This window comes from Durio zibethinus, chromosome 17 (genome assembly GCF_047325235.1).
Source record: "Durio zibethinus cultivar Kanyao isolate XHJ-2024 chromosome 17, ASM4732523v1, whole genome shotgun sequence".
Classification (NCBI taxonomy): domain Eukaryota; kingdom Viridiplantae; phylum Streptophyta; class Magnoliopsida; order Malvales; family Malvaceae; genus Durio; species Durio zibethinus.
In genome coordinates, this window is record NC_143178.1 from 3642890 (window position 1) to 3668513 (window position 25624).

Sequence of the window (25624 nt, forward strand, 5' to 3'; positions counted from 1 at the left end):
TTTGCAATTTTTATGTATGCAGAATTGAGTTGCGGCACGCTGAAAGCAAAGATGCAGAAAAGAGCCAAAAATACAGTGGATATATGATACGTTTATAAGTAAATTTTTATTTTTTTTCTTTCCTTTTTTAGTAGCAAAATAAAATTAGGTTGGAGAATTTTCAAACGGATATAAAAAGTAGATGGGTTTAAAAATAAATAACCAAAATATACCTGGCGAAAGTGTAAATAAAATAAGCAAAATTTAGAACAAAAAAAAAAGCTGGAAAAGAAAAAATCTCCGCCGTCCAAATTGTCTTTTTGGAGTCAGCTTTTGGCGCTACCCAACATTTTCTTGTGTAATGTGATGAAAAGAAGAAAAAGAAAAAAAAAAGAAACTTGGTCCAAACTTCAAACACTACCGATCCCTTTGCTTTCTTTTTATCATCTGAAAATTCAAAATAAGTTATAAACATGGACTTTTATTTATAATTCGGTGTAACTTTATGGGTATAACCGGACGGGTAAGATGGAGCATGTCTCTCTGCTGCAACGTTACCGTCGCGATCGCCGGAAGCTCTTAGAGTTCTTGTTATCATCCGGTTTGGTAAAGGAAATTCGGACGCCGTCAGGCTCCTCTCCTCTCTCCGATGCCGACTTCGACAAACTCAGCGCCGATTACATCCTCCACTGCGTTAAATCCGGTTTGTCTTTTATTTCCAATAAAATGAAAAGAGAAAAAAAAATCTGTGATTATTTGTTTCTTTTCTTGTGCTTATTTTTCTCTGCTACTAAAGGAGTGTTTGGATACTGAAATATTTACAGGTGGAATTGTTGATGTTTCTGAAGCCACTAAGAAGTACTATGCGGAATCTACTTATCCGATACTGGTAATAAACCACTTTATCTCAATCAAAAGTTTATTAGTACTAGTATGTTTAAAGTATTTTTACTTTTGCTTCATGTTTGAAGGAATATGTTGTTATTATAATATTTTCAAGTAGTTGCAGAATAATTTGAGATTAGGTTTTCGGCAACTAAAACTGTTATTAGGAATGAGGATTTTTTTCAGTTAACCTTCTCTATAGTTTTCTTTAATTATCGAAAAAGATGGAGAAACAAACTAGACTTACAGTTTTTAAGTGCTATGTTTCAATGTGCAACTTGGGCCATTAGAGTGCGGAGAATACTGAGTTTGATCTTTGATGCTGGTTTGTCATGCAGTGAACAAAAGATAAGCTACAATTTATTTAAAATATTTGTGCATTTATGTTTCTAGAATATTAATCTGAATGACTTGAACTATGGTTAGTTTAATGCTTTTCTTTTTTTTTTTTTAACTTTTTGGTTCTTAAATTGCAGATTCATTCTAAATTAGGGGATTCGTATTTTCTTACTTCTGATCCAGATTTCGCTGGATCTCCTCCTCGTCGTGTGCCTCCTTCAACTACTCTCAGCAATGCTACTAACCATGCTTCATCTTCAGCTAGTCAAAAGGATTCTATCGAGGTTAAGAACTGTGAAATGTCTGGGGATGACTACGGTTTGAAACACAAAGCAGAAACAGTGGTAGCTAGGGCTACTTTAGGAAATTCTGGAATTCCTTCTCTTGGATTACCTATGTTGAAAACAGGTATTGATCGGATAAACATATATTCCTTTTTGTGCTTAAGAATTTAACTAGAAACTCCTAAAAATTTTGTGAAAAGATTGTCTAATTTTTATTTTCGATCACATATTTGCTTATACTTTTGATCACGTATTTGCTTATATTTTTGATCACGTATTTGCTTATGCACACAATATCATAAGGATGCTTATATTTGTATCTTGAGCCCTGGCTTATCTTGTTTGAATAAACTGATACATAGCTTCAGGATTTTTGAAGGATTATCTGATGATGACTTGCGGGAATCAGCATACGAGTTATTGCTTACGTCTATGCTTTTTTCTGGGTACTTTTTTTTCTTTCTCTACCTGTGTGTGTGTGTGTGTGTGTGAGGGATTGTAAAATAATTTCAATGAAATCCACTGATATATCCTATAATATCTTTGCCTCTTGATTTGATTCCTGCTTACCGGCTCTATCTCTTGTTTTGTTGTTATCAGGGTTGAAGTGTTTCCTGTTGAGGATAAGAAGAAAGAAAAGAGTTCTAAATTTTTGTCTAGATTAAAGAGTAAAAGGGAAAAACTACATTTGCAACCTCAGCTGTCAGAAAGACATTCATTACTCATTGATACTATCCGTGCACAGATGCAGGCAAGCTATAAATCTTTTCTTTTTTCTGTTATAGCTTTTATTGCATCTTATAGATTTAGGATGGGAGTTTGAGAAAATACAACAAAGCTTTCTACATTAGTTACCATCCATATTCCGAACCATGTCTTGCTGAAACTTTCTATATCCCATATATGTAATGTTGACTGTGGGTGTTAAGACTTGATACTTGTCGGTTTATAACCATTATAATCACACTACTAGTAATTATAGAGTTTATGATGGTATAAATTTGTTAAATTTTTAACTCAAACTTTAGTTATCTTATTGTTTATTCAGATATTTTATTCAACAATTATTGGTATCTTCTATTTGTCTATCAACCATGCTATTTTGTCTCAACTTGCAGTCAGTTAACCACATAAGCACTCTTTTCCTATCATTTTATTTTTTTGCATTGCTTGGTTAAATCTTAGGATTAAATTCTGTCCTTTACTAGATTTCAGAAGCAATGCATTCATGCATTCAGCGAAATATGGTACAGCTGGCTGCAAAAAGAACACATGGACAAATTGATCTTCCTCAAATCTCGTTAGAGCTCCTTATTGGCATTTTCAGATCTGATTTTCTTAGTGAAAAGTCTTATCTGCAATGGAAGAGTAGACAGGTAATTATCAACTTTATGTATTGTTATATCACCTGTCTTCTCCCTATAGAATATATTGAACTAAATATGCTTGTACTTGGAGCTGAAAACTTTAGTGAATGCTACTTAAATAATGTGTTTGCAAAGATAAACATATTAAGGAACCAGTAGCAGTGCCGGCATATGGAAGTGCTGCTTGATTTACTTCACCGAAATCATGGCTTATTGACCAACATTAGTAATATCAAAATATATTCTAATAAAAGCCTAAAGAACTTTTCTATTGAAGCATTAGGGCTATTACATGGTATATTAGAGTTATCTACCCAAAACTGTGTTGCAAAATCTGAAAAGGTATTTTCATGGTCATTTATTTGGAGCTTAAATATTGACTAGATATTAAATTTAGAAAGAGTGAAAAATAGAAGAGTTTCCCAAGCACAGAACTCACCCTGCTGTTTTGTTATTGCTTTAGGTGAATATGTTAGAGGAACTTCTTTACTTCCCAGCTAAACTTCCAGAAACTGAACGTTTAACCATTAAAAGTTGCCTTGCAAAGATTAGAGATACAAAGGTATGCTCTCTTTGTGGGTTTTAAATATTCATAGACAATTACATTGATGTGTCAGTGAGATTGCCTCAATTATTATTTTCTAAATAAACACATTCTTGGTTCATTGGATGCTATAGGAATGGGATGTTGCAATGTCTCCTGCTCAACGAGTTGAGGTTATATCATCTATTAGAACGGTGGCATCAAAAGTGTCCTCTCAGCAGGGGCAGTTTGGTCTCCAAATTGAAACCTATTACTGGCTTGCTGCTTATCATTTGAACATTAGACTTTATGAGAAATTACTTTATGGCCTCTTTGACATTCTTGACGAAGGCCAACTCATAGAGGTATCTATGTAGATCCTTAGTTGTATTGTTGGCTTGATTTTTCGTTTGGACAGGTTTGGTGATACCTTCTAGTATTCTTGCTTTTATGATACTTAGTTTCTTAATTTTAAAATTTTGTTAGGAAGCAGATGCAATCCTGTCGCTTATCAAACTGACTTGGTCCACTTTAGGCATCACTCAGAAATTGCATAATGCTCTATACGGGTGGGTCCTTATTCAACAGGTATGTCTTATGTCATTGTAATGTTTCTGTTTGTTGTTGCATAACTTTATTCTATAGTCATGATATTGTGAAAGAAATAATTTGTCTTTTTCTTTTCTTGTGCAAAAGATGAAGTTTGAAACATCCTTTATTCACAAATTTGGTTGTGTTTAGACCATATAAAGCATATACATTTCATCTTGGCTTTAGCAATGAGCTCATTTATATGTTGAAATCATATTGAAAATATTGTTTTTGTATGAGCTTTTAACCATTGGTCTAATGCTACTTTCGCCATTGAAGTTTGTTGGCACAGATGAAGGCACTCTGTTGGAGCATGCTGTTCTTCAGTTGCAGAGAGTCGTATCTACTGAAGAAGATGACTGGAATGAAGAGCAATATATGAAAAGTATAACATGTTTAAAGCAAAGCAATGGCAGTCAAACAAAGCTAAATCTGGTGCAGGCCATTTTTCTGTCCATAGGCGCTTGGTGTGACAGTAAACTACAAGACTATCATCTACATTTTAGTGAGGTTAGTTGCTAGTCATTTTTAGCTTTGTAGAGTCATTCTGTATTTTTTTGCCACATGACTTGGCTAATAAACTGCATGTGATTTTTTCTTGGTTCTATTTGTCATGGTTCTATTTGCCAACACTGTTTTGTTCAAAAATTTTACATTTATTTTATGTTTTTTTTGTTGTCTGATTATGTGAACTTGGAAATCCAGGTTCATGCTTGAGAGTTCTTTCAATCTCTTAAATACATGCTCATAATTTGAGAGGTTTTTTCCCGTTAACTATAATCTTTTTTTTTCCCCAGAAACCTGTTAACTTCAGAAAGGTGATGGTTTTGGCATCAGCAATAGGAATGCTCTCTTCTGCTGATCGTGCTGAGATTAAGGTTAGGTCTGCCATGCTGTTAATCATATGCATATTTGGTTGTTTAACAAACCATGTTATGTAATGGCCTCATAAGTTTTTAAAATTTTGAACTAGTAAAAGGTTGAAGCTTAGATCGACGTAAATATTCAAAGTTTTGAGCTAAACTTAAGTTCAATTTGAGCTTCTTACCCACAGCTTGAGCTTTATTAGAAAACATTGTTAAATTTGACTACAACTTCACTTGGTTTATCATGCAATAAGTCAAACAAATATTGAAACTATTTTACTATTACTGAGGCCATATTGGTTTTGAAGTTTTAAATTGGCATGGCTTGACTTGTTTTCTCCCACTTCCATCCTGTTTCATTATATTGTCCACCCTTCTCCATTGTAAGCGAGCTGTTTTAACCAGATTCATATCACGTCCCAATGTTTTTCTTATGGATGAGATCTTTTCTGTTGGACGAATTGGTGTTTGGTCTGCACTTTCTACACATTCGCAAGTGACAGTCTCATACCATTTTGGTGACAAACCTTGTATATCTAATGACAATTTTCCACTCCATCCAGTTAACTATGAATGCATCTAATAATTCTTCTGGTGGGAAAATTAAGAATTATGTAGAGAAGTCTGTTGAAGCTGCAATTGGGAGGGTGAGTTTCTTTCATGATCCGACTTAGTATCTTTTTTCTTTATTGATAGTCAATTGAAGCTGATTATGTTGTTAGGTGGCAAATACCATTCTTAAATCGAAAGAAAAGATGCATCCTTTGGCTCTGCTTGCAATCCAGCTAAGACTTGTTGCTGAGAGAGAGTCAACTATATTTTTCCCAGTGTTCTGTCAATGGTCTCCTGAATCCATAATGATCTCAGTGAAGCAATTGCACCAATTTTATGGGGAAAGACTGGTTTGTTCTATTGAAATTATCAGAATCTCTTTGTAGTTGAGTCCATATTTACTAGTATGCCGTATCTTTATTGGGAACTATTCTTGTCAATGTGTAGATTCCATTCCTAAAGGGAGTTTCATCTCTATCTGAAGATGCGAGATCAGTGCTTGCTGCTGCTTATATGCTGGATCACAAACTTGGCCAGCTTTATACTTCTGCTCTTGAAGAACAGACGGTGGACCACTCTCTGAGGCCATATTTGAACCATTATCAGGTTTTCTGTTTGCATTTTTTGATATTGTATTGCCAATGAACTTTAAAGTGTTTTGAATCATCTTTGTTGTCTTATGCTTCTGTGCATTGTTATCTTAACTTGTATATGTTATTGCATTTCTTCTTGTCATTTACTTCCTGCAATATTACTTTGTTTTATGCTTTTCTGGCTTTGTTTTTTGTTCATGATTTGTAGGTACTGGCTATTGTACTTGTTTTCAATGGAGAAGCAATCGTTTTTTCTCGAAGGGATTAAATACTTCATAAACTTAGGATTCTGATAATCTGAACATTCTACATTCTTTTTTTTCCAAGTGTCCCTGTATCTTAATTTAAGAATGACTTTTGTGTCACAAGCAATTCTTATGGGTCTTGTTTTAAAAATGATACAAGCACTGAAATAGGGAGAGGCACACATTATTTGCAATAGCTGGGCTTGTTTTCATTATTGGATATTGGTTCACTTGCTGTTCTGGTGATCAAAGAAATTTTTAATTCAGTACTTTAATGGTCTTGAACGTAATTTCCTTTGTGCATTTGACATTATTTAGGTCAATGTAAGTAATGGCTTGGGCAATGATTTGTTCAGGTTAGAAAACGCTCCACATGGAAATGTGTAGGAGCTAAACTTTTCTGAAAAAGTGCTTGTCATATAAGGGTTTAGCTAATGACTTGATACCTATCTGGAGAATTAGTTTTTGGTTTCCTTGTCTGCAGATTGAAAAAGTTTCAGGGCCAATAATTCTTGATTGGGTGATTGGTCAGCACACTCACATATTGGAATGGACCAGAAGAGCATTGGATCTTGAGGTTTGTTCCATACTGAATAGGATGATATCAGTTCATACTGATACTGTGTAATCTTGCACCTGGCCATGGTTATGAATTTTAGAGAGAAAAATGTGAGGATGAAATATTTGATAGACTTATGGTGACAAATGAACATAACGACTTGTGTTTTCCTTAGTCTATAACGCTTCTTTGTTGGTCTTTGGTTTTGTTTAAATTGTTTTTTCTTTCTTGTTTCTTTGTCAGCAAAGGATTCTTTCACATACAAACAAGAACTTTTATTTTCTTTCTCCATTTCATTGATCTTCCTTTCTTTCTCTTTAGACCCTAAACCCTAAATTGTGATGTGATCGCATTTCGTTTGGTTCTTTTCTCATGAGCCTCTTTCGTCAGTGAGTGATTGATCAAGATGATAAAACTGATCTACCTTTTGAGCAGAGCTAGGAAGATGAAGGAAAAGATTCTTTTTATCTGTGAATGGATTTGATGATGTTCTATGAAAACATGTTTGAATGGATGAAATATAAGTATCCTGTCTTAGCCCTATTAATACAGCTATCATGAGTTGATTCGAATTAAAGTAGCTGGAAGTCTGGATCAACAGTTGAATTTCTTCTGTTTTTTTGGCATATGCAGGATTGGGAGCCCTTGTCATTTCATCAAAGGCAGGCAGCATCAATAGTTGAAGTTTTTAGGATACTAGAGGAGGTATGCAATTTCTGGCTAGAAATTTGGCAACTTTCTTATGTGATTTATATATATGGGAATTTCCATCTCCATAAATTAGTCTTTGTTGGCATAGATACCTTGCCCTGGGAATCTTCACTCTTATTAACTTTCATAAGTGTTTTGTTCTTTTTTTATGTGTATGCATTCTATTATTTGACATTTACATTGTAATAATTGAATCATATTTGCTTAGTTATATTTTTGGTTTATGGTCTCTTTTTTGCTTATCTCTCATAACTATGTTAACTGGCAGACTGTGGATCAACTTTTTGGGATGAATCTCCCTCTGGATATCACACATTTACAAGCCCTTCTATCCATAGTTTTCCATAGCTTGGATGGGTATTTGCAGAGAGTGCTCAACCAATTAGGTATTGTTTATGTTCTGCTTCTTACTTTTGCTCATCGCATGTGCTTGGAAAAGTTGGGCGTTATCTATGTAATTACCTCAGGAAGTCAGGTATTGTAATCCTTACTGTTATTAGCTAAAAGCGGGACCTCTCTATGCCTAAAGGGATAGTTACATTCTCTTTGAAATTCTTGATACTTCTTCACAGGTGTGGCTAATTCTTTTCTTCCAATTAAATGGCTAGTGGTAACTATGTAGCGGGATTGCTCTTCATTTATTTTCTTTTGTTTCTAACATCATGGATCTTCTGTATGTCTTCGCAAGATTAATGTTTAAGCAATTGATGAAGAGTATGAATGTTTTCCATTTTTTGCATTCTGGAAGTTCATTCTAGTCAGTATACTCATGTTTACCTAATTAATGTTTACCGTATTGATGAAAATACCTTTAATATTGCAGTTGAGAAGAATCATCTGTATCCATCAGCCCCTCCTTTGACTCGTTATACTGAGACAGTTATTCCAATAATTAAAAAAAGGTTGAATGAGTTCAGAGTTTTAGACGACAATGTGCTTGATAGATTGAACGAATTGACAATACCTAAACTCTGTATCCGGCTGAACACCCTTCAGGTAAGCATGACCATTGCTAAAAGCATTAATAATTAGTATCTTATAATGCATTTTAATACAAATAAAGAAAATTAGGGTATCACCACCATGTTGAAGAAACCATCCTTTGGGATTAAGAAACCTACATGTTTCAGGTTTTTAAGAACATATAGAATTTAACAAATCGAGATAAATCTTCCTTCCACCAAAAAGTGAGCTAAACCTGCTTTGACTTCAAGTCAAGAAATTTCAAGCTGAATGCAACCTAGAACCAGCCATTTCAACATCAAGTTATCAGGTTACCTGGTTTTCAAGGCTACAGATCAATTTGACTCAAGCATAACGTTCCAAACTTACTTTCCTGTCCTCAAAGCATCTTGTATTTGTTTTTACTTGTTTTCAGTTGTATTTATTCTGATGCCTGGTAGGTGTTGATGCGGTGACGGTAACATTCTAACATTTTCATATACCTATAAATTTCTGCCTATTTTTCTTGTCTAAAACATTCACAGTTGCTTGTAAACATCCAAAATATGCCAGTTGGATAAATTTTTTTTCTGCCAGATTTATTACACAATTTAAAAGTTTTGGTTTAGAATTGCTTCAAATTTAGAGTATGCGATATTTAAGGCTAATTTAGAACTAGATTGACAGTTATGAGATTTCAAAAATGGGCCTTTAACTGTGCTTTTACTTGAGAAAATTTGTTTTTACTCTCTTCTGAATCTTTACCTCTATTACTATCTTTTGTTTGTAATAATAAGTTTCTGTTTTTTAGTCATATATCTATGGCTTTGGTATCACAATTTAAACTTCTCGGTACATTGCCTAAACTTATGCCTGTGTCATCTTTCTTGTGTCTGTGCAGTATATCCAGAAACAGGTTGGCCTACTTGAAGATGGCATTCGAAACTCTTGGGCACTTGTGAAGCCATCTCTTAATCAAAGACAGGGTAAGTTCTATATATATATGGTTATTAACAGGAATCACGGGCAGTGATGCAATGATAGCATGGAAGTGATGAATTTCCTGTCTGGTTTATTATTTCTTTAATTTCATCTAGTAGCAAACACAAGCAGTAAAAGGTAATAGTAAAAAGAACAAGACGTCTCCACTAGGTAAAGTTGGATGAAGATATGTGAAAAGATCTTTGAGATGCACCCTAATATGGATATTGTTTAAAGAGTTAACAGTCCTAGTTCTGGCTGTTTACAGCAGTCATCAGATACAACATGAACTTTCTTTTTTAAGGGAAAAGAAACTTGGCAACTGAGATCTGGAATTTGGAAGGATATGCTATGCAAATGGTTTTGCAATGATGATATGATGAACTTTTAAGGATCTTTTGTTTCTTATTTTATATTTAGATCCTTCCTCCTCCTTCGACATTTTGCTGGTTATAACCAGTGATAATGAAGTAGTGGTGGTGGTGGTTATTCTAATCTTGATAATCTTCTTTGTTTCATCCAGCAGAAGTAGAGCCTGGAGAGATTTTGGAGAGTGATTCACTAACACATAATGAAGCGGTAGATGAACTCTTTGTTACCACCTTTAACATCATAAGGGATACTTCTAAAGATATTGGCAGAAAAATTTGTGACTTGATTGGTGAGCCTGTAGAATTTTCATTTAAGACTGCAAATAAGAGTTTTAAGTTTTCTTTTATTTTCTAATCAAATTATCTTTTATGAATTCTATTTCCTTAAATCATCTTCATCTTAAACTTAATTCTTAGTTTTGCATAGATCAAAGTCTAGTTTTGAAGTCTATTGATTTTGCTAGAACCTTCAACTACAGAAGATCTGATAACTGAGTCTATATAATGATTTTCAAATATTATAAATATTATGATTTTGATTTTCTTCGTTTTCTTTGATAAATACATCTTTGCTTAATCATTACCTTGGTGCTGTAGGTAAATACATTTTTTTAGCATATTAAATCTAATCTTTCATAAAAAGAACCTTATCAGCTATATGCATCAAATATGTCTCTTATTCACCTGTTTCATATCTTCGCTTTGGTATCTTAGCTACTAAGAATTAATTATAATAGTACTACTATTATTATTAATCTCAACTTTTTTCTATTTAAATAACTTCTAGGAACAAGAGTTGTGTTTTGGGATCTTAGAGATGCATTCCTGTTATATTTATATCGTGGCAATGTTGAAAGTGCTCGCTTGGAAAATTTCCTTCCCGATTTTGATACGGTGAGACACTAAAATAGTTGGCTTCCCCCCTTCCTCTCTCTTACCGTGTGCATGGGTCACCTATGCATATTGGTATGGGTGTTTAAATTTTACATTTTTATGGCACTTCCAATTTTTTTCATTATCCCTTTTAAGATATATTGTTTTAATATTGGCAAGCTTGAATGCAGGTGCTGGACAATGTATGTGGTTTGATTGATGATGGTGTCAGGGATCTTGTGGTTTTAAGTGTTTATCAAGCTTCATTGGTATGCTCTTGTTTCTTGTCCTCCTTTTCTGATCTGTTAAGGCACTTGTTTGACAGCCTATATTTTGTTTACTTTCATGTTTTAGGAAGGTTTCGTTTGGGTATTGCTTGATGGAGGCCCTTGCCGTGCCTTCTCTGATTCAGATATCATCCTTATGGAAGAAGACCTTATGATGCTAAAGGTTTGTCTCTCTTTAATGTTATGTACCTACACATTATTCATCTGGTCTCCTCATATTCTATGGTATGGGAAAACAAGAGGCACTTGTCATGATTTTACTAGCTTTACCAAACTGGAATTATTTTCCAGGCAGCAATATTGAGCAAAGATGCTCTTATCTAGTTATGTCAACTAACAGGTTCTGCATAAAGATAGGTACTGGTTGTTTTTGTACTCGACCTTTCAATGGAAGTTGGTGACCATGTGCTCTTTGAAAGCCAGTGGTCTGAAAGACTTGCATGACCACCTGCATATACAGTGTGATGGTCAGTAACATCCATATTCAGTGACCAACTCACTTTCTATGAAGATGCCACCAAACTTGCTGCATGTATTCAGGATGTTATCATCTTTATGATATGATTTGCTGGCTAATAGATCTGTGTTTGTTTTGCTCTAGGAATTCTTCATTGCTGATGGAGAGGGCCTTCCACGGTCATTAGTTGAGCAGGAAGCAAAATTTGCTGAACACATTCTTCACATGTTTTCTCTTCAGGTTGTCTACCTCATACTTTTGATTGTTTCTTATCTATATGTTAATTATTAGCAGAGCAGTTTAATCATTGCTTTTTGGCAGACCGAAACTGTTATTCAAATGCTGATGACCGCAAGTGAGCTTATTTCAATGGGATTAGATTCAAATAAACATGGCCACATGAACTTGCAAGATGCTCACACCTTAGTACGAGTCTTGTGCCACAAGAAAGATAGGGAGGCATCAAAGTTCTTAAAAGTGCATTATCAGCTACCCATGTCTTCAGGTAATATTTTCTATGCAACTTGGCTGCAAAACGTCTATCAATGCTAGTCTTTTACATGCTAAATGATTATTTGATCCAATTCTCACATATATATATAAACAATTTATCCCAGAAATATAAATGAACTAAAAGAAAAAAGCTATACAAGAAACAGAGCGAGGTCTATCATGTAATTAATGTTTTATCAGTTATCAGGCTATTTTTCATTTGTTTTATTTCCTCAGGATGCAGCAGTTCCTCCATAGTATAGTTTTTGAATCATTCTTTGTGCTATATTCATTTGCTTTTTCCATAAAGGTGATTGGTATGAATTCAGATAAAACGTGGCCAAAAAGAAAAGGAAAATTTTGAGTTAGGTTTGGACGGTGTTTCCTTTTTCAAATTAAACATCATAGGTTTAGTTATATCTGAGGGGAGGAATTTTCTATCTTTTCTTGACTTGGTCTAGAAATGAGGTCTATGTATCTGCTTGGTTGATGCTCAGTTTTTAAGCAGTGCATGGCAATTGTCATTCCTAAGGGTATCTTGAAATGCTTTAGATCCTGAGAGTCAGAAGCCACAATAAACTGATTGCATGCTCAATTGCTGATTAATTCTTGGTTGAATAGAAGTATCAGGTACTGAATTTTGACTGTTCAATTCTTGACTAGATTACGACGATGCTCCCTCAGGGGATTCAACCTCAAGATCACCTCTTATATCAGATGTTCTTAAGCGAAGCACCTCAATTCGCTGGACCAAGAAGGGCCAAACTAGTTTAAAATCAATGAAGAAGAAACTTCAAGAAGCAACAAATGAAATCAGAAATGTGGCAAGGTGATGTAGCTGCAAAATCATGTTGCATAAAGGCTTCATTAGTCTTTCATCTCAATAGAGCATTTTTTAGCCGTTTCTTTGTGCTTGGTAATGAGTTAGCGGCCAAATCCTTTTTCTTTTTGTTGTTCTGTACGAGTAAAATTCTTAATAGTTATAACAGTAGTTAGGCATCATCATGCATGTATACGATTGTCTGTGAATGTAATGCTGTCAGGACAAATTCATGTAAATCAAACCAAGACAAATTGAAGATACCCCGACGGAGGCGAGGCCTGGCCTGATAATTGACCATCCAAGTTGTCTCAGTAATTATCGAATTAGAAAATTTCATTTTGAGGTTATGTTATTGTCCCCTCTTCCACCTTTTTCTTGACTTCGGTCCGCTTTTAGATCCCACCAGATTTAAGCCTGCTCTCAACACAGAACTGGATGACTCAAAAGTTTTTTCGGGCCAATAGAATCTGCTAAAAAGAAAAGGTAATATGAACCCCATGCCATCTCATTTAACCATGGATCAGCACTTTGGGAGAAATAGAAAAATTATCATCAAGTTACATCAATCGTCGAAGTTTAATGTTTATTTAACATGCCAACCCTAACCAAATTTAGCCGAATCCCAGCACCTTGGATATCATGACAGAACCTCTCAATTTATGTAAGGGGGGGCTGGAAAAGAAATAAAATGATGCATCTTGTTTTGAATTTCACCATTAAATCCAATATTTGATTTGAGAAGAGAAAATATTGCAAAATGTGGCCAACATGCAAAAAGCCAATTAACAATACAAATCGTAGAATTGGATGGTGAATTCCATTAACTCATTTGTTCAAATACTATAACTCAAAAGCAATATAAACAAAACGTTTCATTCAGAAAAGGATTAATCAAATTATTATATTATCTCCATTTAAGGAAGAGAATGAGAAATTTTATTTAGATTTGTTCATCGAATATTGTACAATGGTTTCCATCTTAAAATTTTTTTCTGTCTACTGGGATAGTCCCAATTCTGCCCTTCGTTTTCGTTGGCAGAAAATAGTTTCGACGCGGCGTCGTTTGTTTTCGATGCGAAGGAGTTTCACATTCCAGAAGCAACCAGAATAAAAGCTACCTGACACCACGTGTCAGTTCCCAACACGCGATTCCTCCAAGAACGTTGCCGTGGGACCACGTTCCTCTACCATCCTCCGATTAAAAATCAAATAATTGTAACATCATTTAATCATTTCCCAAGCTCCAACCACGAAGAGTCCTGATCATCAGTCTTCCCATCTAACGGTTCTTCTTTAACGTCAGACCCAGTCTCAATCTCCTGAGGCTGTACTTGATTATTATTCTGCTCCTCATCCTGATCCTCTCTCCTCACGCGCTTCACCCCTATGGAAACACCGAACAACTTTGGGGTTACATCCTCCGCCGCAGCCGCCGCTTCTTCTATCTCCAATTTCTCCGTCGCCCCTTTCGAACCACCATCCTCGGCTGTTCTTTCCAAATTCCTCTCCGGCAAAAGATCCAACGCTTTCCCTTCCGCCAAATTTGAATGATTCTCCAACTGACCGGAAGCATAGTTCGTCATCAAAGTTAATATATTGTTACACAATCCCTTCAACTGAGTCAACTCATGGTTCAGCTGCATGTTCTCTTTTCTAAGCCTCTCGTTCTCCTCTAAAAGCTCCGGCGTTGTCGTGCAGCTCGTGGTCCGATGCACAACGGTGGCGACGGGAAGCGAGTTTGACGAAATAACCTGCTCATCGCCGGAATTCGACGGGGATACCTTACATGGGATCGCCGCAACGGTCACCGTCGCAGAAGCAGCTGCAATAGGAGTTATTTTCCGCCGCTGAATATCTCGAAGAAGTCCTTTTTCGCCTCTTTGAAAACAATCGTTAGCGAACTCCCATCGATCCGGCACTACCTTTCTAAATCCCTAAAGCCATAAGAAAAAATAAATTAATTAATTCTTTAATAAACTAATTATACTTAAAAGCTTAATTAAACTGATTATTAGTGCTATGGATCTTTAATTTTAATACTTACATATGTGTTGAGTTGGCGGACAAAGCTAGAGAAGTTGTTATGTTTGAAGTATTGAGGGAGCAAATCACGGGCGAATTCAGCGGGCCGCCAAACGATGAAAGTTGATCCGTCTTCGTTCCATGAAATCAAGTCATCAACGGAGGGATCATCAACTAGTTGATAAGTTTTGGTAAGGAACGGAGTCGGTAAACATCGTAGCGACTCAGCGGCAGCACCGGCTGGGGGTTCGCAGGGTTGTTCGGCCGGCGACGGAGCCATGCGGTTCGGTCCTAGATCCGAACCCTACAAAACCGGAACTCTCCAGATAGAGAGATTTCTTTGGCGTGCCTTTTAATCTATAGCTGGTGATTAAAAAAGAAAAAAAATCATGCTCCGTTTGGTAGCCCAGAAAGTGCTAGAAAAAATATATATAAAACAAATAAATAATATCTTCGATGTTTATAGCTGAAAATATCTAATTTAGTCGGCCAAATTAAACTGAAAAATCTTATTTGTATAACATATTCAGATTCAGAGAAACGGAAACAGTTTCAAAATAGTACTAAAAGTTTCTTGTTCATGAGCAAATATTATGACATTAATTCGTTTCATTCATCAATCACAGAGAATAAATTAAAAATTGAAATCGTGCAAATCTAACAGGGATACTAAGATATAGGATGTATTAAAAAAATATTCGTACCTAAAAGAAAGAAAATTTTCCCAGCAGCCAAACAAGAACCAAGAAACCTCACTCATACGATCGGACACCGTTGAATGAAAAGTTTCAACACCGTGAACGGAGTTAGAGACGGCAATTTGAGAGAGGAGAGGGAGAGGAGATTAGGTTTTGTTATTTCTAGAAGGTTCTGGGTGGATAAAATGATAAGGGGAAGAAAGAAGAAAAGGCAAAGTACGTGGGATCCACGCGCACGCTGGGGAACAAAAGGAAGGTGCTAGAACGGTCTCTTCCGGAAACTTGGCTCCCCTTCTTTCATTTCGATAATTATCTGACAGAAGAAGATTAGAGTAAGAAGTAAAATTTTCGAATGTTTATAGGTGTATTACAGCCGGACCGTGGTTGTCTTTATACGTGTCGGGAGGAATGTCCTCTGCTTTGCCTAAGATAAGGGCCTCTGACTGGAACAATGGACGGTTGGGACATGATTGGCTTACCCGATATAAGGGTCTTTGGTATAGCCACGTGGAGGATATGAAAAATGGGCAAGTGACAAAAACATCATTCTTTAAAGTCAATAATAATAGGTTACTAAAAACTTTGGTAAGTTAGTTTTTGCTTAGACGACGCGTTTGGAGAGCAGGTTCTTGGGCATAGTTTAATGGGGATTTTCTGCAACATTTTCACCAGCAGCAATTTAATTGCTGATGGTGAACCTGCTCTCCGATCATGTCGCGTGTGTGCATACGCACGCTCGAGAAAAAAAGGAAGAGGGGGAAGGGAGAAAGAACATTCAATTTTTCATAAGTTTTTTCAAAAGTAGATTCGATCATTTATGTCACTGTATTATGTAATATTATGTCACTGTATTATGTAATATATTGTATTCACAAAATTATATATTACAATTTGTATAGACAAAAATAAAAAATATAATTTTTTATTTTATTAAATCTATTTATGATTTTTTAAAATTTAAATCGTGTTATTTTTATATTTTTTATTTATATTATTTTTATGTTGTGCCATCGTATCGTGTTTCAAATTATCAAAGCAACAACCGAGCTCAGATGTATCACAGCCTGTTCCCAAGTTGTAAGCAATACAACAACCTAGAAGAATAAATGAGATTAAAGCACCCATAAATTTCCCTAAAGAAACTACCGGCAACCTTCATATATGTTACATATACATGAATGCAAGTCCATTGAGATGTAAAAACTTGAATAACATAAATTGATCACCTGTATTATCAGTGGTAAACAGCTTCCTAAGATAAGCAAAATGACCATCAGCCAAGTCCATACTCCATAACATGGATGTAGTCTCGGATCTGTCAACAAATGAGCAATCTCATTTAGAAAAAAAAAATATTTATGTGTGTAAAAATATATGAATGAAACATATATAGAATATATCCAGAAGGCAAGTAAGATGGATTACATTGTTGACTGCACTCGACAAACAATGACTTCTAATCCTGTAGAAAATTCTTCATTATTCAAGAAGTAGTAGTACAATGACATAAATTTAATTAAAATGTGGATGATTATGACTCATAGCAAACCGCAAACAATCAAAACTATGTCCAGTTAACATAATTTGTCTTAGAGAAAAACTCCTCCGGGTCCTTCCTATTTCTAAGATCACCCTGCAACCAAACAATAGCAAAAGCTTGATCTTGCTCAAAGTGATATAAAAAACCTTTATCATAGATCTTAAAACCCAAAAGTTTTGGAGCAAGAGATGAAGAAAATTTCTTACCAAATTGAAGTCAAGTTTCTAAGAGAGTTCAGGACCCTCCAATTCCTTAACCCTATGAACAGCTTCAACAACAGTATGCATATTGGAGTGCTGAAATTAACAAAAAAATTTTATCAGCAATGGTAAATCATCCCTATTTTCTTGAGAAAAAATTTTAGCCAAAACTTACAGTGGAGTTTTGGAATTGATCAAAAAATTAAATTTTAAATAGATAATGATGATTCAATGGATAAATTTCAACATTAAATAATCCATCAATCCACCAATTTGAATCTAATGGGACATTTCCAATTTAAATTGAGAAACTATAGTCATAAAAGCATACACTAGAAGAGAAGCTGATCTTGTACTAGTATCAAAACTACTGTCAAAACATGAAGAAGGTGAAGCAGGTTTAATTTCTTCTGCTAACTTAGGGCAAAATAATACTTATAACACAAATTTATTCTTCGAGTATCACAATCCACGTTACCTTAAAACCTACAAAAAAAAAATTGTGAACTTTCTGTTTGTTTCCCAAGAAAACAGAGTAAAAGAAAATGAGTTATTGAGCCATCTACAAGCACGGTTAAAATGAATAAAGAATAAGAAAACATTTTCATACATCAAAAAAATTTTCGAAAACCCACATTTCAGTTTTGTGATTCCCTTCCTCAGTCACAAAAATTTCCCACGTTTTCCTACGGTTTCCTAAGCAACCAAACTGAGAAGAAAGAAGTGTACATAACAAAAATCATAATCAAACTAAAGGAACCCAACATTACCTTAAAGCAGAGTTAATCAAACAGAAAGAAACTTTTAGGGTTTTCGAGAACTGAAAACTTAACCTGAAACTTTGCCTCTGATATCTTCAACCACCAAAAGAACCAAATATTAAAAAAAAAAAAGCTACAAATTTTCTTAAGTAGATAAGAACATTTGTTGGGTTCATGCAGCTGTAAATATAAAGCTTTCTCTGTCTCTTCAATTTCAGGGAGATTGATGAAAGTGGAATGTGTTTTGAAAAGCTTCTTGTCTTGTAACGAACTTGAAATCGCTGTCATGTCTTCTTCAAGAAGCGAAAGAGAGACAAGTTTCCGTTGAAGTTTAACAGATGATCCATCGACGGCTAACTGACGACGTTTTGGTTTCTTCCAACGTTCATAAAGACAGAAACCGTCTGTGATTCTTTTCCAAGAATGCCCTCGTCAAGACTGAGAAGCCCGTGGCTCAACTGAAATCCAGCCCAATTTTATAGGCGCCTCTCAAACTTTTGGGTGAGTTTGCACTTTAAGCCCGATATTCATTATTATTGGGTTTAATGGGCCAAGATTTGTTTTATTATGGTTAAGGGTAGCATTCTTTTATTATTATTTTTTTATTTTTAATCTATTTTTAAATTTTTTTATCTCAAAAATATATTAAACTATAAATTCTTTCGAATTCACGGTCCCAAAATACTTACAGCCATGCTAAAAATTTGCTCAAGTTGTCATCGCAGTAACACAGTAATGGAGAGTGCACATAGTTGTTAAGCATAGTCTACTTTTCAGAGTTAAATAAATAAAGGGTTGAATGTTAATAGTAGATTAAAAATTTCAGAACCAAAACATAAAATCTCCTGGTATTAAATGTTTGAGGATGAAGCTACCAAAATTTTTTGCCCGTTAAAGCCAATGGGGAGAGGAAACCAACAGCAAAATTTTGATAACGTACCTTCTAATTTATAGGCTTCGATTCACTTTTACTTGAAAATCTCGAATTTTACATTTTTAATTGTAACAAATGTATAAATAGATGAAAAATACTTAAACGAAAATTTTTAACTAAAATTAGTAAAATTTTTTATTAAAAAATTAAAATAAAAATTTAAACTTAATAAATTAAAATTTTTTGTTTATATAAATCAAGTGTGTAAAATTTTAAAAAAAATTTATATATATTTTAAATAAATATTTTAACAAAAATATTTACAAAATATTTATTATTGAATAAGTATAGATTAAATTTAAATTATAAATAATTTTTTTAATAATTTTTTTAAATATTTTAATTTTTTTCATTAAATTTTTCATTAAAATTTGTATTTAAATCATTTAAAAAAAATTGACAAACTTTCCATAAAAACTTAATGCAACTTTTGTCCTAAATAAATACTCTCCTGGCAGTAGGTGCTTCTGGTCACCGCATGTGTTTTTTTTTAACCTCACTTTCCTCGTAAAAAGTGTAATCGAGAAAGAGATCCAAGAAACAGGGCAGACCTTTTAATTCCCCGGTATCTCTTGCCTGTATCTGTCTCTTTCAATTATTATTCTTTCTCAGTCTCTCCGCTCCAAACATGCCTCAGGGAACGCTTGAAGTTGTTCTTGTTAGTGCCAAGGGCCTTGAGAACACAGATTTTCTCAGTGAGTTTGTTTGTTTCTTTTTTTTTTTTTAATCTTTTTCAATTTCAATCTTGTCTGTTAAGATCTGGGTACACTTGAATGATTTTAGGTGTATCTGTTATGATCCTGAAAATTTCGATTAGATCTTGAACCTTTATCCAACAATGGTCATTTAGATTAATTTTTTTGAAACTATTTGGCCTAATCCCCTGTTTTATTGCTTATATTTGTATGTTTGTTGCTAATGTTTTTGAGAACTAAAATTTGGAAACGAGCAGGTAAGATGGATCCTTATGTGATCCTCGTTTGCCGTACCCAGGAGCAGAAAAGCAGTGTTGCGTCAGGTTGGTGATTAGATCAATCTAAATTCTTTCCCAGCATTCCTCTTCTTATTGGATATTAGATCAATTATCATCAAAATTTGTTCTTGTACTGTAGATAAATAGGAACTAATAGAGTTTGAAAACAAAAAAAAAAAAAAAATGCAGGAAAAGGGTCTGATCCGGTGTGGAATGAGAATTTTGTATTCAATGTCTCCGAAGGTGTTTCTGAACTCAAATTGAAAATAATGGACAGTGATTTTGGTTCTCATGATGATTTCGTGGGAGAAGCAACGTGAGTATTACTGAATTCTCAAAAGATTTTGACAATTATCAGCAAAACTCAAAACCCACATAAAACTTGCCACTAAACTTATTTACACAAGATTTCATTTGATAAGAGGACTGAAGTTCTTGCTTGAACCTTGAGCAATGAAATATAGATTTCAACATTCTAGATCCCATTGAATTTGTTTTTATGATATTTGCAGCATTCCTCTTGAGCCTGTATTTGTGGAAGGAAAACTTCCCCCAACTGCATATAACGTTGTCAAGGATGAAGAATATCGTGGGGAGATTAGAATTGGTCTCACTTTCACCCCAGAGGTAATTTTCTTTTGTTTCTTGTCTATAATTACATTTCCATTTGACTACTAGAAGATGAAGAGAAAGCCATACTTACAGCACTGAGCTCCAACATTGATTTATGATTATCCGAAAATGAGTATCAAACTCCTGATTGTTATGCTCTTAACAAAGCACAAATTTGAAAGAAATATTCAGCTTTGCAAAGGGTTCCTTTCCCTTCCCTTTATTGTTTTCCTTTCGCCTTTCTTAACATGAACTGGTAGATTATTCTCAAGTAACTGAAATTTCTATTGCTTCATACCAGGAACGTTACACCAGGGATTTTGAAGTTGAAGAATCTTTCGGAGGGTGGAAGCAGTCTTCATACATGGACTAGGCCACCAATTGCGGTTTCCATTTTAATTTCTGTTTCAATAACTTATTTCGAAGTTTGATTTGGTTGAATGATATTATTGTGTACTCCTATACAATCGAGTTCAACGATCTTGGGTTTATTGCGGTTAATTGATGCACTGGAAAAGTTATTTTGTTGAAAAGTCTCTTTGGTTTAAGAAAATGTTTTATGTTTTTATTTTCTATTTTTATTTTTTAGAAAATAATTTTTATTTTCTATTTTTTTTGTTTTCTAAAATATATATTCAAGAAAAAAAATAAAATATTCAATGATATTATTATTAATGTAATTTAATTATAAATATAATATATATTTATTAATTAATGATATTAAAAAGTGTTAAAATATGATAATTTGCAAAACACCAAAAAAAAAGATAATGTGCATTTCTTATTTTCATAATTAAAAATATCTTTTATTTTTTATATTTCAATTTATTTTTATTTTTATTTTTAATTATCAAATCTGTTTTCACTCATTTTTTTATTTTTTAAAAAAATAGCTCAATTTTTGGAAATCAAATAGTGCAATTTAATATCATTGAGAATTTTATAGTAATACATTGCATAATATTTGGATAACCTGAATAATATTTTATAATATTCATAAAATTATAAGAAGAATTATATTATTTATATTTAGTTTATTTTTTATTATAATAAAAATATTAATTATTTTATTTTATTTTATTTTCATAATTTATAATTTAATTTAATAAAATAAATCACTCTATTTTTATTTATTAAAAATATAAAAACACTATCAAATAATTTTTTAATCCGACTTCAATATTAAGTTTGTCAAAGTCGTTTTAGCTTATTTTGCTTATAAAAGCTTCCGCAGTCGCGAGGCTAAACATATAAAAGCAAAGGGAAATTGAAGCCAAATGAGGGACAGAAAGAGAAACCTCTCTTTATTCTTTTACGATCTTCGGTTCGTTGAAAATAATTGCTTTTTTGATGAAATTATTGTTTGAATACTAATAACCAAAAAAAACTGTCGAATCTCGATTTTGATTTTTTTTTATGGGTGTCCATGTCGATAACTTGATTGTAACATGAATCAAAGATTGATGTTACTTCCTCTTGTTGGTTATGTGCTTACTTTAGTTTTCCTTTTTTTCTAAGTTTCTTCCTTCTGTTAATGATCCTGATTAGCAAGTGCCTTCTGTTGCTATTTTCTTCTGTTATTCTCGAGGTTGTGATATATTTACCCTGCATTTCTCATGGTTGGTAATGCAAGAAAATTTCAATAATGATTTAGCAATTTTTTAGAATAGTGGATGCAAGTGAATTTTGGGTCAGAGTTTGAGATAGCAACCAGTAGGTCCCTACAGAAGCTTTGTTGTATGCATTTTTAGCATTTTTGAGTCGAAAATGGTAGATGTTCTTTGCTATATTGGAAATGTTATTTCTACCCTCTGATAAGGGAAAGCTCGGGTGTGGATTCTACTATATCATTGATTTCCTAAGTAGTTATTGTAGACATCTTGTTTTATCCAGGAATTTTTTTAGAATTGTAATGGGCCTTTGACCGTAAATTGATTATCTTGACAGTTTGATTTATCATAATGTTTTGATTTTACATCAGAGAACGGCAGGAAACTTGAGATTGTATATGGCATTCATTTTGTAAGATCTTGAAAAAGATGCTAATTGCTATTGTTATGGACTTTTTACATGTATCTTTGTTTCTGCTGACATTATTATGAGATTATTGAACAGACAGAGGTGCATTGTAAGGAGCTGAAAAAATTTTAGCTACCTCAAAGCTTATAAAATATATATTCATGGTTGCAGACAAGGCAAGCATTGCAGATAAATGAAGCATGTTGTGTCGATGTGAATGGTAACAAAGATGCTTTTTGATAAGTATTATCGTGGAATTTCTCAATGAAACTATGATTGGATACTTTGGTGGGTTATCAGTTGCCAATTTCCTTAAAGGGACATTGATTTTAGAGCTGGTTTAGGAGATTTTCCCAAAAGTTTTGTTAATTGTTGGTTGCAAATGATTCTGATAGCTTGCTTATTTTCTATTGTGTTTCATTTTACCTTTGGTTGTTTTGGCTTTTAAAAAATGAGTTCTTAATTTCTCCTGCTAAATGATGCATCATAATAGGCACAAATTTTATAATAGTTGTTCTTTTTGTAGGCTTTGAAAGCTCTGGGCCTAATTTGGCTGCTATCAAAATTTGATATCTAACTCTCAGGAGGACATTGCCTTCCCAAATGATCCCAGCCCACGGTACCTACTGAATTGCCATGAGACATGCTTGACAATGAGAAAGATCTTCCGAAGAATGAAATGAAACCTGCTATTAACATTAGCGTAAAGGAGCGCTGCTGCACACGTACAGGGTATCTCCTCCAAGCCCAAGCTCAGGCAGAAAAACAAGGAATTCTCAAAGAAGGCAAAGCTAAGCAACTCACATCTTCCAGAACTTTTCCAGAGTCTCAAAATTTCTCGAAGCTGGAGAAGTTTTACACTAGGGTGGGGCAGCTGCGGTATTTACTTGGTTTTTTTTTTTTTGTTTTCTTATTGCTTGATTAAATTTTGTAGGCTTATTAGTTTCAATTATTGTAAAAGGACATCTAGATTTAGATTAGGGTCATCCATTATATCATCAAAAACTATTATCTTCTCTACGCCTTCAGGCTTAAGCCAACTTTTATGACCCAACCTAGTTTCTCGTAAGATCCGGGGGTTTGCATTTCCCCCATTATACTTTAGTTACTGTTCATAATTCGAAAGTTTCAAAAAACAATGGATTCTGTACATCAATAGTTGCATTTCTTGTTCACTTAAAGCGTTAATATTATGTAATATGGTATCCCAAATCCCCTTCTTTTGTCCCTTTTGGATGAGTGATGACTCATCTTTGAGTCCTAGGATAATTTTAAACCCCCCAAATCTGAAAAAAGCAAACAACTAGCATGCATGATGGTTATGTTTCAAGAAATGTAATGCACATATAGCTTGTAACGGGACCAGGGTACCACAAAATTCTTGTATGAAAGCAACTTGTTTTGAACAATTCAATCTGTTAAGTCCTATTTCTACATATATATATATATATATATATATATATGTATATATATCTTGCTTTTCATTTCGGGTTCTTCCTCGATTTGAAATTCATAGATTTTGAGGTCCCATTGACTGATGATTTTCAACCTGTCAGCTTGAAGTTTTGGCCGGAATGGTTTGCTTGCTAACCCAACTCTTCTATATAATAGAAAATAAAACTTTTATCATATTGATAGCAACTGCATGTATGATAAATTGATAAGTAAAACCGTCAATGTTCTCATTGGTTTTTTTTTCTTTAATCACGGAAGTAAACATCAAAGAAAGCCACCACAGTGTGGTTTTTAACCTTGAAGCAATAAACAGTGAAGGTGTATAAACGCGCAACTAAAATATTGTTTCCAGTTCTTTTGAATACATAAGAGCCAAAATTGCCCCACCATTCACACAGAAGACACTAAAAAATCCAAAAAATGAGTTAGCAGAATGATGCTAAAAAGCTAAAACAATTCCACAGTTCTTCCTGAAAATATTAGTACTTGTAGTCGGTGGCCATTACCAATTCAATAGGCCATCTGTTGAATTAAACTTAATCCAGAGTACATATTCAAGTATTATTGGTTACTTGACTTTCAAAGGCTTCCTTGCCTGTAATTCTTAATTTCAGATCAAGTTTACTCTACAAACGATATATGATCCATTTAATTACCTTGCAACAGTGCAGCTTCCTGGGAAGTAAAAATCCAGCTATTTACAGTACATGACTTATCATCTCTGAGAATCAAACAAATAATTTTGCAGTTTCTGCAAATAGTTTTCATTCTTTTTTCTCAAACTGTATCTATTATACATATCTATCAAGGAAAAAAAAAAGGGAACTGCAGTACGAGTCGCCAAAATTTTGTATAACTTAATGCATAAAGAACTTGATAATCAGTTATGGAGGGGGTTTGGTCCCCCAGGAACGGTTCGATAAGAAACTTGATAAATTGGTTGACTCTTTTTTGCTCTGGATGCCTCAGGAGGATTTGCAGGGAAATGCCATGTGGAGAATTCTGTCATGGTTGTTTGCTCAGCTTCACTGCTTAGACTTCTATGGATGTAGCGGCAACTTGATGGGTGGATGGTGGCTAGTATGATCATAAAGAACATAAATGAGAACTTGGGATTGCAAGTCCTCATGATTTTAATGATGAGAAAGGGCAGAAAAGATGATTAGAAGAACTGCAAGAAGTTTATGGGGTTGAGTTTGTTCACTTAAAAAGGCAGGTGTGAAGAAGTCTAAATGAGATTAAAGGCGTCAAGCAATCTGTGGGAAGATATAGCAAAAACTAGCAACTACTTCTGTTGAAATGGCAGAAACACCCTTCATGTTTGGCTAAATCTGCCATCATGTCATTAATTACTTCAACCCAAAACTACAGCAGGAAATTAGTAGCAGTAGTAGTTGTTGTGATTTGTTTCTTCACTTGCATTGACGAATAATCCTCAGCATCCTAAATTCTGACACATATATTCACAACTTAAATTCAGACTGTTTCTATTAAAAAAAATTGAACCTGATTAACTGAAATCTCATTATATTATTTGCAGAAGGCAAGAACAGCAGAAAGTTCAAAAATTTTATATGATATGTAGTTGAACTTAGTATTTATTCTTTTTCCTTTTCTGCAAACAAAATCTATTCATTATGCTTGTAGAGGAGAAGGTTGCTTTTTGGCTTTTGCATGGCTTAAAAAGCTT

General features: G+C 34.0%; 3 protein-coding genes across 11 annotated transcripts; 2 read left to right on the forward strand and 1 right to left on the reverse strand.

The window, feature by feature from the left end:
• The first annotated feature begins 337 nt into the window (after positions 1–337).
• LOC111277894 (DNA topoisomerase 4 subunit B (DUF810)) lies at positions 338–13067 on the forward strand. Of its 7 annotated transcripts, none has more exons than XM_089746129.1 (26): positions 338–682; positions 804–868; positions 1341–1611; positions 1850–1933; positions 2088–2238; positions 2696–2863; positions 3318–3416; positions 3533–3742; positions 3864–3965; positions 4248–4478; positions 4766–4846; positions 5398–5481; positions 5557–5736; positions 5834–5992; positions 6709–6801; positions 7417–7488; positions 7763–7880; positions 8318–8490; positions 9338–9422; positions 9944–10078; positions 10576–10682; positions 10853–10930; positions 11016–11111; positions 11550–11645; positions 11727–11910; positions 12561–13067. In XM_089746129.1, the coding sequence occupies exons 4-26, from the start codon at positions 1920–1922 to the stop codon at positions 12728–12730; spliced, it is 2886 nt and encodes a 961-aa protein (XP_089602255.1). In that variant the 5' UTR covers positions 338–682; positions 804–868; positions 1341–1611; positions 1850–1919; the 3' UTR covers positions 12731–13067. The 7 variants fall into 7 exon arrangements, with proteins under 7 accessions (XP_089602255.1, XP_089602253.1, XP_089602254.1 ...); XM_089746127.1 differs by having other exon boundaries at positions 1856–1933; positions 9941–10078; XM_089746128.1 differs by having other exon boundaries at positions 1856–1933.
• Positions 13068–13633: 566 nt separating this feature from the next.
• On the reverse strand, positions 13634–18238 carry LOC111277938 (heat stress transcription factor B-2b). Of its 3 annotated transcripts, none has more exons than XM_089746132.1 (6): positions 18014–18238; positions 17187–17276; positions 16866–16902; positions 16667–16755; positions 14765–15105; positions 13634–14654 (listed from the first exon to the last, which is right to left on the reverse strand). In XM_089746132.1, exons 5-6 carry the CDS (start codon positions 15020–15022, stop codon positions 13950–13952), a joined length of 963 nt encoding a protein of 320 aa, XP_089602258.1. In that variant the 5' UTR covers positions 15023–15105; positions 16667–16755; positions 16866–16902; positions 17187–17276; positions 18014–18238; the 3' UTR covers positions 13634–13949. The 3 variants fall into 3 exon arrangements, with proteins under 3 accessions (XP_089602258.1, XP_089602257.1, XP_022720120.1); XM_089746131.1 differs by lacking the exon at positions 18014–18238 and adding an exon at positions 16990–17073 and having other exon boundaries at positions 17187–17271; XM_022864385.2 differs by lacking the exons at positions 16667–16755; positions 16866–16902; positions 17187–17276; positions 18014–18238 and adding an exon at positions 15447–15769.
• A 1078-nt stretch (positions 18239–19316) lies between these two features.
• On the forward strand, positions 19317–20993 carry LOC111286930 (Calcium-dependent lipid-binding (CaLB domain) family protein). Its single transcript, XM_022877068.2, has 5 exons — positions 19317–19570; positions 19828–19893; positions 20038–20164; positions 20361–20475; positions 20762–20993. Exons 1-5 carry the CDS (start codon positions 19504–19506, stop codon positions 20831–20833), a joined length of 447 nt encoding a protein of 148 aa, XP_022732803.2. The 5' UTR covers positions 19317–19503; the 3' UTR covers positions 20834–20993.
• The last annotated feature ends 4631 nt before the right edge of the window (positions 20994–25624 follow it).

What these genes read in the sequence shown, in the direction of transcription:
- LOC111286930 (XM_022877068.2), top strand. Translation starts at nt 19,504, where the DNA reads ATGCCTCAGGGAACGCTTGAAGTTGTTCTTGTTAGTGCCAAGGGCCTT. An exon ending in TGAGAACACAGATTTTCTCA is followed by an intron (nt 19,571 to 19,827) that starts GTGAGTTTGTTT and finishes GGAAACGAGCAG; the next exon opens with GTAAGATGGATCCTTATGTG. An exon ending in GTCTCACTTTCACCCCAGAG is followed by an intron (nt 20,476 to 20,761) that starts GTAATTTTCTTT and finishes GCTTCATACCAG; the next exon opens with GAACGTTACACCAGGGATTT.
- LOC111277894 (XM_022864328.2), top strand. Translation starts at nt 508, where the DNA reads ATGGAGCATGTCTCTCTGCTGCAACGTTACCGTCGCGATCGCCGGAAG. An exon ending in ATTACCTATGTTGAAAACAG is followed by an intron (nt 1,612 to 1,866) that starts GTATTGATCGGA and finishes GGATTTTTGAAG; the next exon opens with GATTATCTGATGATGACTTG. An exon ending in TCCGGCTGAACACCCTTCAG is followed by an intron (nt 8,491 to 9,337) that starts GTAAGCATGACC and finishes GTGTCTGTGCAG; the next exon opens with TATATCCAGAAACAGGTTGG.
- LOC111277938 (XM_089746132.1), bottom strand. Translation starts at nt 15,022, where the DNA reads ATGGCTCCGTCGCCGGCCGAACAACCCTGCGAACCCCCAGCCGGTGCT. An exon ending in TCCGCCAACTCAACACATAT is followed by an intron (nt 14,655 to 14,764) that starts GTAAGTATTAAA and finishes TTATGGCTTTAG; the next exon opens with GGATTTAGAAAGGTAGTGCC.